Below are 14,575 nucleotides of genomic sequence, written 5' to 3' on the forward strand. Positions count from 1 at the left end.
TCACCCCATGTATTTCACACCCTTCTCTCTACAAACAATGATCACATGCTGAAAAATACTTTATCTGCTGAATCATCAGATGGAGTCTCTCTCTAACAAGTCTCTTGAGGTCACTGGTGTTGAGACTACACAAGGAAGGATCACAATACCGTGGATTAGAATTGACAGCTAAAGTATATTATTTTCATTATTCCTTTTGGAAATTTATCTCTCAGAATCTAACTACTGATCATTGTCAAAGACATATTTGTGCACTCACAAGTCATTTGTCGTTTATTTAAATTTTAAAGTTAATTTTCTGTCCTAGTTTTTACTTGATGAATCTGGCAACTTCACTATGAATCACAGGATTTACAATAATATGGTACTGACCTGGAAGAAACAATATAGAAGAACATAATCAGAGAGCTTATCTGTAGGTGGGTCAGAGTGCAAATGACTATTGGGTCCTACCTGATACATTAAAAACTGATCAATCTAAATGCACATCTCAGCCCTCACTGTGAGAAGTGACAGCCATGGGTGGCTGGGGCTGAGGGTGAAGCTCCCGAGCCCTCTCAGGAAACAGATAATGCAGATCAAGTTCATCCTTATGTTGGCTTTCACCTCGGACTATTCTAAATATTGTAAGTCCCAGGTATTTACGTAATTATGAATAATGATGGGAAAAATTTACCATTGAATGAACAAGAAACGAAAGACTGATTATAAAGTCTTGAGCTTAATCGACACCTCTGAAGAAAAGAGGAGTGTACTAGAATGAAAAAGCCATTTACACAAATCCACAAGCAATTTTACATGCAATTAATGTGTTCTTTGAAAAAAAAAGTATCCTGTGTTTTGTTTTATTAATAAAAATGTCATTGTTATTATACACAAGTAACAGCCAGCATTTTAAAACCTATGACTGGTCATTGATAACATAAAATGATCATGAGAATTTCACGTTAAAAGTCAAAGAGGAGATGGCTAATGCATGCTGGGCTTAATACCTAGGTGATGGGTTGATAGGTGCGTGGGCCTAGACTCCCCTTTTCTCTGTGATTGGAGTGGATGCCAACAGTGAGGAGAAGCCAGACAGTGGGAGCAAGCACTTCCAAGCCTGTGGGGGTGGGGGAACCTTCCTGAGCCCTCCAGAGTGCAGAGATGCCTGGGTCTGCAGCCATGGCAGCTGTGCCCAGGAGGATGGGCCTCCTGCCTGCTCCAGCTCCCAAGAGCACAGGGATGCCCAGCTCACCTATGGGTCAACCCCCAAGAACATTTATAATTTCTCTAGAATGGCATAACCCTTCTGAAAGCTGACGGGGACCTTGGGAATCTTCTTCCAGAGGGTCCTGGGTCAGGGATGTTGGCCTGGCTGTGAGACAGACAACCTCCTACCCTCCCTGTGCCTCCTGGGCCAAGACGTGGAAGCCTCACCAGGATGCACTGCCACTGGCAACAGGCCAAGAACGGGGTCCGCTTGGGAGGCGCAAGTGGTTCGGGGGTCCCAGGAGAATTTAGAACTTCCTGCAGACAAGATGCCTTTTTTTCCTCAGTTTTGGTCCAACTGATATACTGGATAGTGAGATAAACCTTACATTTTAATTTTTATGTATTTTTTCATTATATGCAAAATGTATATTTAAACAGACAGTGGATTTGAAGGGAAAAGTATTCGAGATTCATTCTTTTCTTTCAAGTGTCATTTAGTCCTATATACATAGGTTATATATATATATAGTGCATATATATAGCATATATAGTATGCTATATAAATACTATGTATATATAGTCCTATATATATAAACATAGTGTGTGTATATACATAGTGTGTATATATATAGCATATATAGTAATATAGTATATATGTAGTGTATATATAGTATATATATGTAGTGTATATATACTATATATGTGTATATATAGTATATATTTATATATGCATACATATGTATATAGTATATATACATATAGTAATATATATGCTATATGCTATATATAGGACTATACATATATATACATACACACGCATATATACATAGTCCTGTATACATAGTCCTATATACAGATTTGCCCTATGTGTAACAACTATGTAGATAAAAAAGGTATGAAATTGTTTTTGGTTTCACAATGCTATATTAAAAACATTGAAATTCACCAATTGAACAATCTATGCAAGGGTATTATGGTTTTTTGTTATTGTTGTTTAAGTCCTGAAATACAGAGATAAGAGCTGAGTGAGTAGCCACTGGTGGAGAAACAGTCTTCACGGGGCCAGTACTTTTCTGCCCCGTCTCATTTGGCTGCGGATCAACACATGTCATTTAGTACAAACAAGCAAACAAAAACAGCAATATGCTTGTGTGCCTACCCCAGATGCTTTATGTGCAATAATGAAATGAGGAAGGGGAAGATAAGAGAATGGAGAAAAGAATACTGTACCAGTCAGAATGTGGAGTCAGAATGTGGAGTCAGAATGTGATGAAATCACATCGTGGTTTTCTACATGAGAATGTCTGCTGGAGTTGTAGGAAGAGGTCCTGGGTAAAGGAGCAGGTGTGTTCTTAGAAGGCCCTCCTGTCTGCTGCTGGAACACGTCACCTGTTTATTCGTCCTCCATTTCCCGCTTTGCAGGTGTGTCAGTTTCACTGAGTGACGGTCCGTAAAATCCAAATCTGATTTGCTTCATGGCCAAACCCTGCCATTCACCATAGGCTTCCACTCCTTCATTCAGTGATGTGTGCTTCTTCCCCTTCAACTGCGCCCCAGAACCATCCTACCCTCCACCTTCAAATTCACAGAATTGTTGTTCTGTCTTGACTCAAACTTTTTTCCTGCCACAGCAGAGCACTGAAAGTCTCTTAAGTTACAGCTTCACAACAGAAGTCTAAAGTCTGCGCAGAACTAGCACATCTGCAGCCGTAGGAGCAGCAGAATGACCAGGCAGCAGAGCTTTATTCCATGTTTTCATCCCCATTCCTACAACAGCAGGGGCAGCAGCAACAACTGCTACTACTTCTAATTGTGGTAAAAATACTTAGAATAATAATGCATAATAACAATTGTAGTTGACATTTTTGGTTTATATATGATTATTTGTAATGTTCTACAATTTACCTTTAGTAATATACACATAACCTTTGCATAAACATCAGGACCCTAAAACACCACACCTGGTGATTGAATCTCACCTATGGACCTAAGGTCTTCACCTGCTGCTGCAGGCCCCCTCACCACTCCATCTCCAAACAGAGGATCCGGTCCACCTTCTGAGTCAATATAGTAGCCCTGACACTCACATGATCTATTTGAGGTCTTGGAAAACAACCTTGCCTTGTTAAAAATCAAAGGATGGGCCGGGCACGGTGGCTCACGCCTGTCATCCCAGCACTTTGGGAGGCCGAGGCGGGCTGATCACGAGGTCAGGAGATGGAGACCATCCTGACTAACACGATGAAACCCCATCTCTACTAAAAATACCAAAAAATTAGCCGGGCGTGGTAGCGGCGCCTGTAGTCCCAGCTACTCGGGAGGCTGAGGCAGGAGAATGGCGTGAACCCGGGAGGCGGAGCTTGCAGTGAGCCAAGATCGCGCCACTGCACTCCAGCCTGGGCGACAGAGCGAGACTCCATCTCAAAAAAAAAAAAAAAAAAAAAAAAAAAAAAAAAAAAATCAAAGAATGGCTTCAAATTGTATTCAGCTGTTTCGTTAAATTGCAGCAGGAAGAAATTTCTCTCAGCAGGTCTATTTTCATGTCACTTGCTTTCAGAGTAAGAGGTTATTTCAGACACAGTGGTTTGATTTAGTCTTTGTTGAAAATCATAAATAGCCTACAAACAACAAAAAGGGATGAATAGGATTTGCGTTCATGTGGAGCGCGTCATCTGTGCTTTTAAATTTATCCTATGAAAAGAAATAAAAAATATATAATGTCGAACATTGGTTTCCTAAATTAGCAAATCAACCATTTCCTCAAGTTATTCCACGTTCTTCCAAGATGCGTCAGAAGCATTCTCTGGAGGCAATTGTTCCAAACGGTGATTGAATGGATCCCAATCTCACAGGATTCTTGCTTCTATTGTAGAAGAGTTACTTTCCAGGACTTCAAAGGTTTAGAGAAGCTGCTTGATTCGTGTGGCTTGCAGAGGTGCATGGGCTTTGGAGTCACGAAAAGTTAATCCTGGTCCCAGCGCAGCCTCTTAGTAGCTGTGAGGCTTTGCACAACTTCCTTGTCTTGGAAAGTTATATAAACCTCATCTGCAAGAAAAGGCATGATACTGATTGCAAAAATGGCAGCAATTCTTCATCCCTTCCTGTATTTATGCCCTTTGTGATGTGCTTTTATAGCTGCTTTCAGTGAGAGGCAGAATCTGTTTCCCAAACCTTGAATCTCACTGGCCTTATTTGCTCTGGCAGTAGAAAGCTGTGAATATGACCATGTGCCAGTTTGGGGCCGAGGCACAAAAGCTCTTGAATGCTTCTGCTTTTTATTTCACAACCCTGTCATCTCCATAATAACAAGTCCATGTTAGCCTGCTAGAGGATGAGATACTATAGGGAGGAAAACCAAAGTGCCACAGTTGACAGGCAGCTCACCCTCAGAAGCAGCATTGCCTAGTCAACCAGCAGCTGACCACACGTGCCTGAAAGGGCCCAGCAGAGACCAAAAGAATGGCTCACCTGAGCCCAGCCTAGAAGGTGGACCAGCTCAATCTAATACGTTTTGGGGAATTTTACTGTGAAGCAATAGGTAATACGTACACCTAGCGCAGACAGGATGCCAGGATTCAATGACATGTTGATTGCAAGTTACCAGGCAAACACAAGGCACCCTGTATGTACTGATTTCCTTTTCCCTTTATGTAAAGTTGGATTTCTGGTTAGACGGTGTTGAGCCATACAGAAGTGCATGTAGACATGCATGCATGTGATTGGTGCTTAAACTCACACACTTAAATTCCACACCACAGGAGGAAACAGAAAACCACAGCCTGACCATTAGGGCCAAAGCTAAATTGCAAAATGAGAAGTTTGTCTTTAATGTATTCCCTCTACATCTAAAGTCCTGAGGTTAAGGCTGTGGACAAATCTGAAGACATGGGTTTTCTTCTCCTGGGGCCCCTCGTCTTTTTTTCATTGTCTTATCTATAGAAGAGGCTGGGCCCCTGGCAAGAGCAGGTGGGAAATAGTAGACTCCTTCTAGATACTTCTTTATTGCAGCCCACTTCTCTCTCTGGGCACTGTCTCTGCCACCCTTGGGCCTGAGGAGAGATGTTAGCAGAAAGAGGGCGTTCCCTCACCTCTAGCAGAAAAGAGGGGTTCGGGCCCTTCACTCCCTGAGGTCAGGGGAACCAGAGCCCTCAAAACTGCACTTCAGTGTGACAGTCATTGCCCACAGGGGTCTACTTAGCACCTAGAATGTGGCCGGTCTGAATCGGTACATGCTGGAAGTTTAAAACGCAGAGTAACTTTGAAAGATTTAGTACCAAAAAACAGAACAACAAAAAATACTTCATTAATATTGTATTTATCATATATTTAAATTATAATATTTTGTATATATTGAGTTAAATAAAATATTGCAATCAATTTTACCTGTTTATTCCTCTTTTCTGTTGCTACTAGAAATTTTAAAATGACACCTGTGTCTCACATGTGATTTCTGTGGAAATTGCTGCCTTGGAGGATTGCTTCCCTTTTCAAAACTCGGGCTCCTCGGACTGCTTCCTCAGAAGACCAGAGGCCATGAAGGTTAATAAGTCTGAAATTTTAAAAGAATTATTATTATATTGTTTCCTATTTTAAATATCATATATATTATTCACAAATTAATGTAACATTGTTCACAAGGTTAAGTGTGTATAAATGAATGTCCCCTAGGCAAGGTTGGGACAACCCTCCCGGAGAAGAGCTGTAGCCAAAACGCTGCCTCTTTCAGACACGCGTGGGAGCTGTCACCTGTCACTAAGAGTCTGAGGGGGCGGGGCCTGAGGCCCTACCCAATCAGGGGCACCGGGGCGGGGACTGCCTAATCAGGCGCTCCGCTAGAAAACCCGAGGCGGCTTCCGGGTGTGCCCGGCCTTTGTCTCTCGTGTCCGCACGTGCGTGCCTCGGTCAGTAGCCCTGCGCTTCTCCTTCACTCTCGGCGGTTCAGGAGGCTCTGCCGCAGCCGGGGCCCTCCTGTGACCTGCATGTACTGGGGGATTCGCAGGGAGGATGTCGGGACACCCCGGAAGCTGGGAAATGGTGAGTTGCACCGCCGGGGGTCTGGAGAAGGGAAGGGGCTGTGGCGGCCCCGGACCCCGGGCTCCCAGCGGTCGGCTCCCGAGGGCGGACCCGGGTCCCTGCTGGCGCGGCGCGGCCCTCGGTCCTTTCTGGCGCCCGGCAGAGCTGGGCGGGCAGCGGCATCCCGGGCTCCCGTCCCGTCTCTGCACCGCGACTTCCGTCCTGCCCAAATCAGCTTCCCTCCCCGGCCCGCGCCCGCAGCCCCGCGGCTCCTCGGGATCCTGCAGTGAGACCCGAGGCGCCTCAGGGGGGAGGCCCAGCGCGGTGTGCGGGCTCGCGCCTGCGAGGAGCTGTGGCCACTGGCGTTTCCAGTCCCTCCTTAATCCTGTTAAAAATTAAACTGAGGTTTAATTAAAGCGTTACAGAGTTTGAGCAAACAGCGATTCACGAGTAGGGGAGCACCCAGCCACGGTTTTTGGTTTGTCGGCCACCGGACGGTCTTGATGGAAAGGCTTCTATAAAGTGTGTAAGGAAACAAACCAAATTTATTTATTTTTTATTTTAATGATCAGGTTGGCGGGGCGGGGAGGGTCTCCCTGTGTTGCCCAGGCTGGTCTTGAACTCTTGGTCTCAACCTCCCGAAGTGCTGGGATTACCCCGCCCAGCCCAAAGCAACCCCAGTTTAATAACTAATTGGTTATAATTATGTAGTTCTGTTATTCGGATTATTTAGGTGGATGGTTCCTGGTTATGTAATCAGAGGTAAATTGCTGATTTGGGGTTGGTCAAGTTTTCTTTCCCTTCAAGTTAATTACAAGAAAGGCATGAAGTACCTTTAGGTTTTCTTGGTGAGGAACTCGGGGCACCATCGTCACTTTAAGGGAGGAGACCACCCCTCGTATGGTCTTATGCCCAATTTCTGCCTCCAAAGAAAGAAGAAGTAAAAACTAAAAGGCAGAAATGAAATCCACAGGCAGACAGCCCGGCGCCGCGCCCTGGGCCTGGTTACAGATTGACCCCTGACCTAACCGGTTGTGTTATCTATAGATTCCAGACATTGTATGGAAAAGCACTGTGAAAATCCCTGTCCTGTTCTGTTCCGTTCTGATTACAGTGCATGCAGCCCCCAGTCACATACCCCCTGCTTGCTCAATCAATCACGACCCTCTCACGTGGACCCCCTTAGAGTTGTAAGCCCTTAAAAGGGATAGGAATTGCTCACTTGGGGAGCTCGGTTTTTGGAGACGTGAGTCTTGCCAAAGCTCCCGGCCGAATGAAGCCCTTCCTTCTTTAACTCGGTGTCTGAGGGGTTTTGTCTGCAGCTTGTCCTGCTACAACTTCAGTCTAATTTCTTCCTATTTAATTATTTCCACAAGAGTACTGGTTTCCCCTGCATTTTCCAAATGTAAGGCAAGCAGAGTCTCAAATCCATGACCTTATTCCCCAGCCTAACTCTTCTAGAACTTGCAGTAAAATTCTGAATTTCCAGTTTCTTACTCATACTCTCAAACTCCAACTTCACCTCTCCAATTTACAACATTATTAACTATTTGTTCTTTATTGTGCATTTGAACCAGATGCAGTATTGTAATTGTTTATCATGTTTTCACTGAGCAGTGAGGAGCTGTTTCTGAACATTTCTCGTGAAAACAGAGAATAATCACCTGATCTAGTCCACTATAAAAAATTCTTTGTACCTCTCCTCCTTTTGTCTTCCCTAGGCACACTCACAAACGTCTTTGGATGGAGGTTTCCCTTTGGAACCTTCACGTGGTGATGTGTCCTCAGCCACCCTCCTGTCTTTTCTGGGTCCTGGGTTCAAAACTGTTTGAGAATGACCTAATGTGCCCACACTGGCCCTGTCTCTTGGAGTGTCATAAATAGTGAATGTCAGCCGTTGGGTCCTCTTCTCCCAGAAGGCAAGGTGAGGTTTAGGGGTGGAGCCTCTCAGAGGAGCAGCTGGATGGCATGAATCCCCTGGGACCGAGAGGAGTCTCCTGGGATACTCTTCTATACTCTTCCTCTAAAAAGCTAATCCACTGGGACTTAGATTTTTTTTTTTTCTCTTACCCCCGTTATCACTCCTTAGAGACAAAATGCTGGTCACCTAGTCACATACTGGTATTGAGGGAAGAAAGAATTTCTGCCCTCTGGATTGTCTCATACTTGTGAAGGGAGAACAGCTATTCCAAAGTACAAGGAAACCCCGCCCCGCAGTGAGGCAGGAACCTGAAAAGCAAAATGCATTTGGGGCACAGTGGGGACACGGCACAGGTTTCTGGGGAGGGTGGGCATTGAGTACTTCCCTGAGCAGGATGGGGTGGGAGGACACAGTGGGGACACTGGGAGAGACACTGGTGTCATCCAATCCAATGCTGGTATTTTGAGGGAGAGACAGAAATGATTCCTGCCCTCTGGATTCTTTCACACTTGTGAAGGGAGAAAAACAACCTTAAAGAACAAGAAAATTTCTTCCCAGGAAGATGACACAAAAACCTGCCAAGCAAACTGCACCTTAGGCACACAATGGGCCACAGTGCAGTGCACTGGGAAGTTGGTCCTTGAGTACCTAGTCTCCAATGAGGAGACCGGGGACCAGGGAATCTCCTGTTTGAGAGATGGTCTTACTTGACATGTGAGTCAAACATATCTGTGTTCCAGTTAGCGCTGCTCCTCCCTGGGCTGTCCTCTTGCAAAGCTTTGTTCATATATTGGTGCCTTAGGTAAACATAAAATGTATTTCATCAATAGAGCTTTAAAGATAAAATATTTACAAAGAGGCAAAGAAGTGGATATTTTAAATATACGTAGATATTTTAAATCCACTTTATATATATATTTAGTATTTTAATTTAAAAAATTTTTAATGTTATATCAATACATTTGGGGTAGCAGGTGGTTTTTGGTTACAAGGATAAGCTCTCTAGTGGTGATTTCTGAGATTTTGGTCCTGTCACCTGATCAGTGTACGCTGTACCCAATATGCAGTCTCACCCCCTCCCACCCTTGCCCCCAAATCACCAAGGTCCATTATATCATTCTTATGCCTTTGTAACCTCATAGCTTAGCTCCCACTTATAAGTGAGAACATAGAATATTTGGTTTTCCATTCCTGAGTTACTTCACTTAGAATAATGCCTCCATTTCCATCCAAGTTGCTGTAAAGCCCATTATTTCATTCCTTTTTATGGCTGAGTAGTATTCCACCACATTTTCTTTATCCCCTCATTGGTTGATGGGCATTTTAGGTTTGTTTCGTATTTTTGCAGTGGCAAATTGTGCTACTGTTAACATGCGTGTGCAAGTGTTTTTGTTTGTTTTTTAATTGAGACAGTCTCACTCTGTCACCCAGGCTGTAGTGCGGTGGCACGATCTTGGCTCACTACAACCTTCCGTCGCCTGGGTTCAAGGGATTCTCATGCCTTAGCCTCCCAAGTAGCTGGGACTACAGGCATGCACCATCACGCCCAGCTAAATTTTTTTTGTATTTTTAGTAGAGACGGGGTTTTGCCATGTTGGCCAGGCTGGTATCGAACTCCTGATGTCAGGTTATCCACCTGCCTCAGCCTCCCAAAGTGCTGGGATTGCAGGCATGAGCCACCACGCCCAGCCATGTTTTTTTCATATAATGACTTCTTTTCCTTTGGGTACATACCCAGTAGTGGCATTGCTGGATTGAATGGTAGTTCTACTTTTAGTACTTTAAGGAATCTTCATACTGTTTTCCATGGCGGTTGTACTAGTTGACACTCCCATCAGCAGTGTAGAAGTGTTCCCTGTTCACCACATCCACACCAGCATCCCAGCATCTATTGTTTTTTATTTTGTGATTATGGCCATTCTTACAGGAGTAAGGTGGTATCTCATTATGGTTTTAATTTGCATTTCCCTGATAGTGATGTTGAGCATTTTTTCATATTTATTGGCTATTTGTATATCTTCTTTTGAGAACTATTCATGTCCTTTGCCTACTTTTTTGATGGAATTTTTTCTTGCTGATTTGAGTTTTTTTGTGAATTCTGGATATTAGTCCTTTGTAGGATGCATAGTTTGTGAAGATTTTCTCCCACTCTGGGTTGTCTGTTTACTCTGCTGATTATTTCTTTTGCTGTGCAGAAGCTTTTTAATTTAATTAGGTGCCATTTGTTTATTTTTGTTTTTGTGCATTTGCTTTTGGGTTCTTGGTCATGAGTTCTTTGCCCAAGCCAATGTTTAGAAGAGTTTTTTTGATATATTTTATTTTCATTCCCCTGAGCGTTATGTGGTAACTTTTTGAGGTCTCATCTCTTCTTTTGGGTAGTTTCAAATGAAATTCTAGGGCTTTTAATCAGGAATGCTACCAGGGAAGAGAAATAGGAAAAATCTCTCTTCCTTTATGGTTACAGAAAGTGAATACATTTCCACACACAAAAGTGTGGTACATAAATTGGTGAATTACAAAAATTAACCAAAACATCAGTTTGTTTCTTGCAGGATGAAGAATTTGTTAGAGTGGGTAAGTCTGTGCTGTTTTCTGTTGCCTGCATTTAGCACATTAATGCTAAATCTGTACAGCAACCTTGCCCGATCACTGTGGCCAGGATTTCCAATACTGTGTTGAATGGGAGTGATAAAAGCAGAGGTTCTCTACCGCTCTTTCCTGATCTTGGGAGAAAAGGGTTTTTTTGCTTGTTTGTTTTGGTATTTCAGCATTGATGGTGATGTTAGTGCTGGTTTTTCATATTGTAGTTTCCTTTTAGTCCTAGTTTATTGTGTATTTTTATCACGAGTGGGTCTTAATAATTTGCCAAATACTTTTCCTGCATCAGTTGCAATAGCTACGATATTTCAGTCATTTTGCTAATGTCATACATTACACTGATTGATTTTTCATATATTCAGCCATTTTATTTTAGGGATAAATCTCACTTGGTTTTGGTGTATAATCCTTTTACTGTGCTGCTAAATATGGCTTGTTAGTACTTAAGTGAGGATTTCTGCGTTAGTACTTAAGTGAGGATTTCTGCGTTAGTACTTAAGTGAGGATTTCTGGGTTAGTATGATGCTAAATATGGTTTGTTTGTATTTAAGTGAGGATTTCTGCATTAATAGTTATAAAGAACATTTGTAGCTTGTTGTAGTGTCTGTCCAATTTAGGGGTTCTGATTACTACATCAATGTCATATAACTGTGAGTCTGTTTAGATTTTCTAATTCTTCATGATTCATTCTTGGTACACTGTGTGTTTCTAGACATTTGTTCACCTCATCAATGTTATCCAACTTGCTGGTGTGCCCTTAGAGACTTTTTACATAAGATTTAAGACACAGATTTCTTTTATATGTGTTTTACTCTTATTGTATATGTATTCTGCTTGTTTTGTAAATGTTTGTTTTAGGTTCAGGGGTACATGTACACAATAGCAAATACATGGAATCAACCTAAATGCCCATCAACAGTAGACTGGACAAAGAAAATGTGGTATATACACATTTGTGAATAATGCTACAGTGAACCTATGCATGCATATTTCTTTATGGTAGAATGATTTCTATTTCTTTGGATATATACTCAATAAATGAGATTGCTAGGTTGAATGGGAGTTCTGTTTTAATTTCTCTGAGAAATCGCCACACTGCTTTCCAAAATGAGTGAATTGAATTCCCACCAGCAGTGTGTAAGCATTCCCTTTTCTCCACAACCTTACCAGCATCTGGTTTTGTTTTGTTTTGTTTTCACTGTATTATTTTTTTGAGGCAGTGTCTTGCTCTGTCACCCAGGCTGGAGTGCAGTGGCACGATTTTGGCTTACTGCAGCCTCTGCCTCCTGGGCTCAAGCAGTCATCCCACCTCAGCCTCACCAGTAGCTGGGACTATGGGCATGTGCTAACAGGCCCGGCTAATTTTTTTATTCTTTCTTAGAGACAATGTCTCACTATATTGTCCAAGCTGGTCTCGAACTCCTGGACTGAAATAATCCTCCTGCCTCAACCTCCTGAACTGCTGGGATTACAGGCATGAACCACCCTGCCCAGGCTATTTTTTGAGTTTTTAGTAACAGCATTATGACTGGTATAAGATGGTATCTCATCGTGGTTTTAATTTGTATTTCTTTAGTGATTAGTGATAATGTTCATTTTTCTCATGTTTGTTGGCTGTTTGTATATCTTTTGAAAAGTGTTCATGTCCTTTGCCCATTTTTTAATGTTTCATTCTTGTTTCCTTTTTGCTTGTTAATTTATTTAAGTTTCTTACAGATTCTGGATATTAGACCCTTGTTAGATGCATAGTTTGCAGATATTTTCTCTCACTTTGTAGGTTCTCTGTTTAATCCCGTTAGTTTGTTAAGTTCTTTAGTTTAATTATGTCCCATTTGTCAATTTTTTCTTTTGTGGCAATCGCTTTGGGCATCTTCATCATGAAATACTTGCCAGGTCCTATGTCCAGAATGGTATTTCCTAGGTTATCTTCAGGGTTTTTTTATCTTTAAATTTTTACATTTAAGTCTTTAATCCATCTAAAGTTTATATTTGTATATGGTGTAAGGAAGGGGTCCAGTTTCAATCTTCTGCATGTGGCTAGCCAGTTATCCTAGCACCATTTATCGAATAGGAAGTCCTTTCCTCATTATTTGTTTTTGTTGATTTTGTCAAAAATCAGATGGTTGGCCAGGCGCAGTGGCTCACGCCTGTAATCCCAGCACTTTGGGAGGCTGAGGCAGGTGGATCATGAGGTCAGGAGATCGAGACCATCCTGGCTAACACGGTGAAACACTGTCTCTACTAAAAATACAAAAAATTAGCAGGGCGGGGTGGCGGGTGCCTGTAGTCACAGCTACTCAGGAGGCTGAGGCAGGAGAATGGTGTGAACCGGGGCGGCGGAGCTTGCAGTGAGCCGAGATTGCGCCACTGCACTCCAGCCTGGGTGACAGAGCAAGACTCTGTCTCAAGAAAAAAAAAAAAATCAGATGGTTGTAGGTGTGTGGCATTATTTCCGGGCTTTCCATTCTGCTCCATCAGTCTGTCTGTTTTTATACCATTACCATGCTGTTTTGGTTACAGTAGCTTTGTAGTATAGTTTGAAGTTGGTTAATATGATGCCTCCAAACTTTGTTCTTCTTGCTTGGCTATGTGGGATCTTTATTGGTTCCACATGAATTTTAAAATAGTTTTATCTAATTTGGTGAACAATGTCATTGGTAGTTTGATAGGAATAGCATTGGATCTAAATTGCTTTGGGTAGTTGGACCATTTTAGCAATATTCTTCCTATCAATGAGCATGGAATGTTTTTCCATTCATTTGTATCATCTCTGTTTTTTTGTTGTTTTTTTTTTCCCCCAGCAGCATCTTGTAACTTGTTGTAGAGATCTTTCATCTCCTGGTTAGCTATATTCCTAGATATTTTATTCTTTTTGTGGCTATTGTGAATGGGATTGCCTTCCTGATTTGGCTCTCTGCATGGATATTATTCGTGTATAGAAATGCTCCTAATTTTTGTACATTTATTTTCTGTCCTGAAACTGTGCTAAAGTTGTTTATCAGGAGCTTTTCAACAGAGACTGTGGGGTTTTGGGGGGTATAGGATCATATCATTTGCAAACAGAGAAGTTTGATTTCCTGTCTTCCTATTTGGATGCATTTTATTTCTTTCTCTTCCCTGATTGCTTTGGCTAAGACTTTCAGTACTATGTTAATAGGAGTGGTAAAAGAGGGCATCCTTGTCTTGTTCCAGTTCTCAAGAGGAATGTTTCCAGCTGTTGCCTATTCACTATGATGTTGGCTGTGGGTTTTTCATAGATAGCTCTTATTATTTTGAAGTATGTTTCTCCAATGCCTAGTTTGTTGAGGGTTTTTAACATGAAGGGATGTTGAAATTTATTTAAAGCTTTTTTTGCATCTATTGAGATGATCATGTGGTTTTTTTGTTTTTAGTTTTATGTTGTGAATCACATTTATTGACTTGTATATATTGAACTGTTACATCCAAGGGATAATGCCTACTTAATCATGGTGGTGGAATAGGTTTTTGGTGTGTGCTGGATTTGGTTTGCTAGTATTTTACATCTGTGGATTTTTGCATCTATGTTCATCAAGGATATTGGCCTGAAGTTTTCTTTTTCGTTGTTGTATGCCTGCCATGTGTTGTATGCCTGCCAGGATGACGCTGGCTGTCATAGAATGAGTTAAGGAGTTTCTCCTCTTTAGTTTCTTAGAATAGTTTCAGAAGGAATGGTACCAGCTCTTCTTAATACATCTGGTAGAATTTAGCTGTGAAACCATCTGGTCCTGGCTTTTCTGTTTCATAGGTTTATTATTACTGATTAAATTTCAGAGCTCATTTTTCTGTTCAGGGATTCCATTTCTTCCTGGTTCAATCTTGGGACTTTTT

The 14,575-nt window shown here is 42.0% G+C and overlaps 1 protein-coding gene across 3 annotated transcripts in view; it reads left to right on the plus strand.

The window, feature by feature from the left end:
• The first annotated feature begins 6,008 nt into the window (after positions 1-6,008).
• Positions 6,009-14,575, plus strand: part of ZNF124 (zinc finger protein 124) — a 53,320-nt gene continuing 44,753 nt past the window's right edge. For all 3 annotated transcript variants that reach the window (XM_063707014.1, XM_004028711.5, XM_004028710.5), the window contains exon 1: positions 6,009-6,228. In XM_063707014.1, the coding sequence (XP_063563084.1) occupies positions 6,199-6,228 (30 nt within the window). In that variant the 5' untranslated portion in view covers positions 6,009-6,198. The remainder of the gene's footprint in view (positions 6,229-14,575) is intronic.

Source organism: Gorilla gorilla, chromosome 1 (genome assembly GCF_029281585.2).
Source record: "Gorilla gorilla gorilla isolate KB3781 chromosome 1, NHGRI_mGorGor1-v2.1_pri, whole genome shotgun sequence".
Taxonomy (NCBI): Eukaryota; Metazoa; Chordata; class Mammalia; order Primates; family Hominidae; genus Gorilla; species Gorilla gorilla.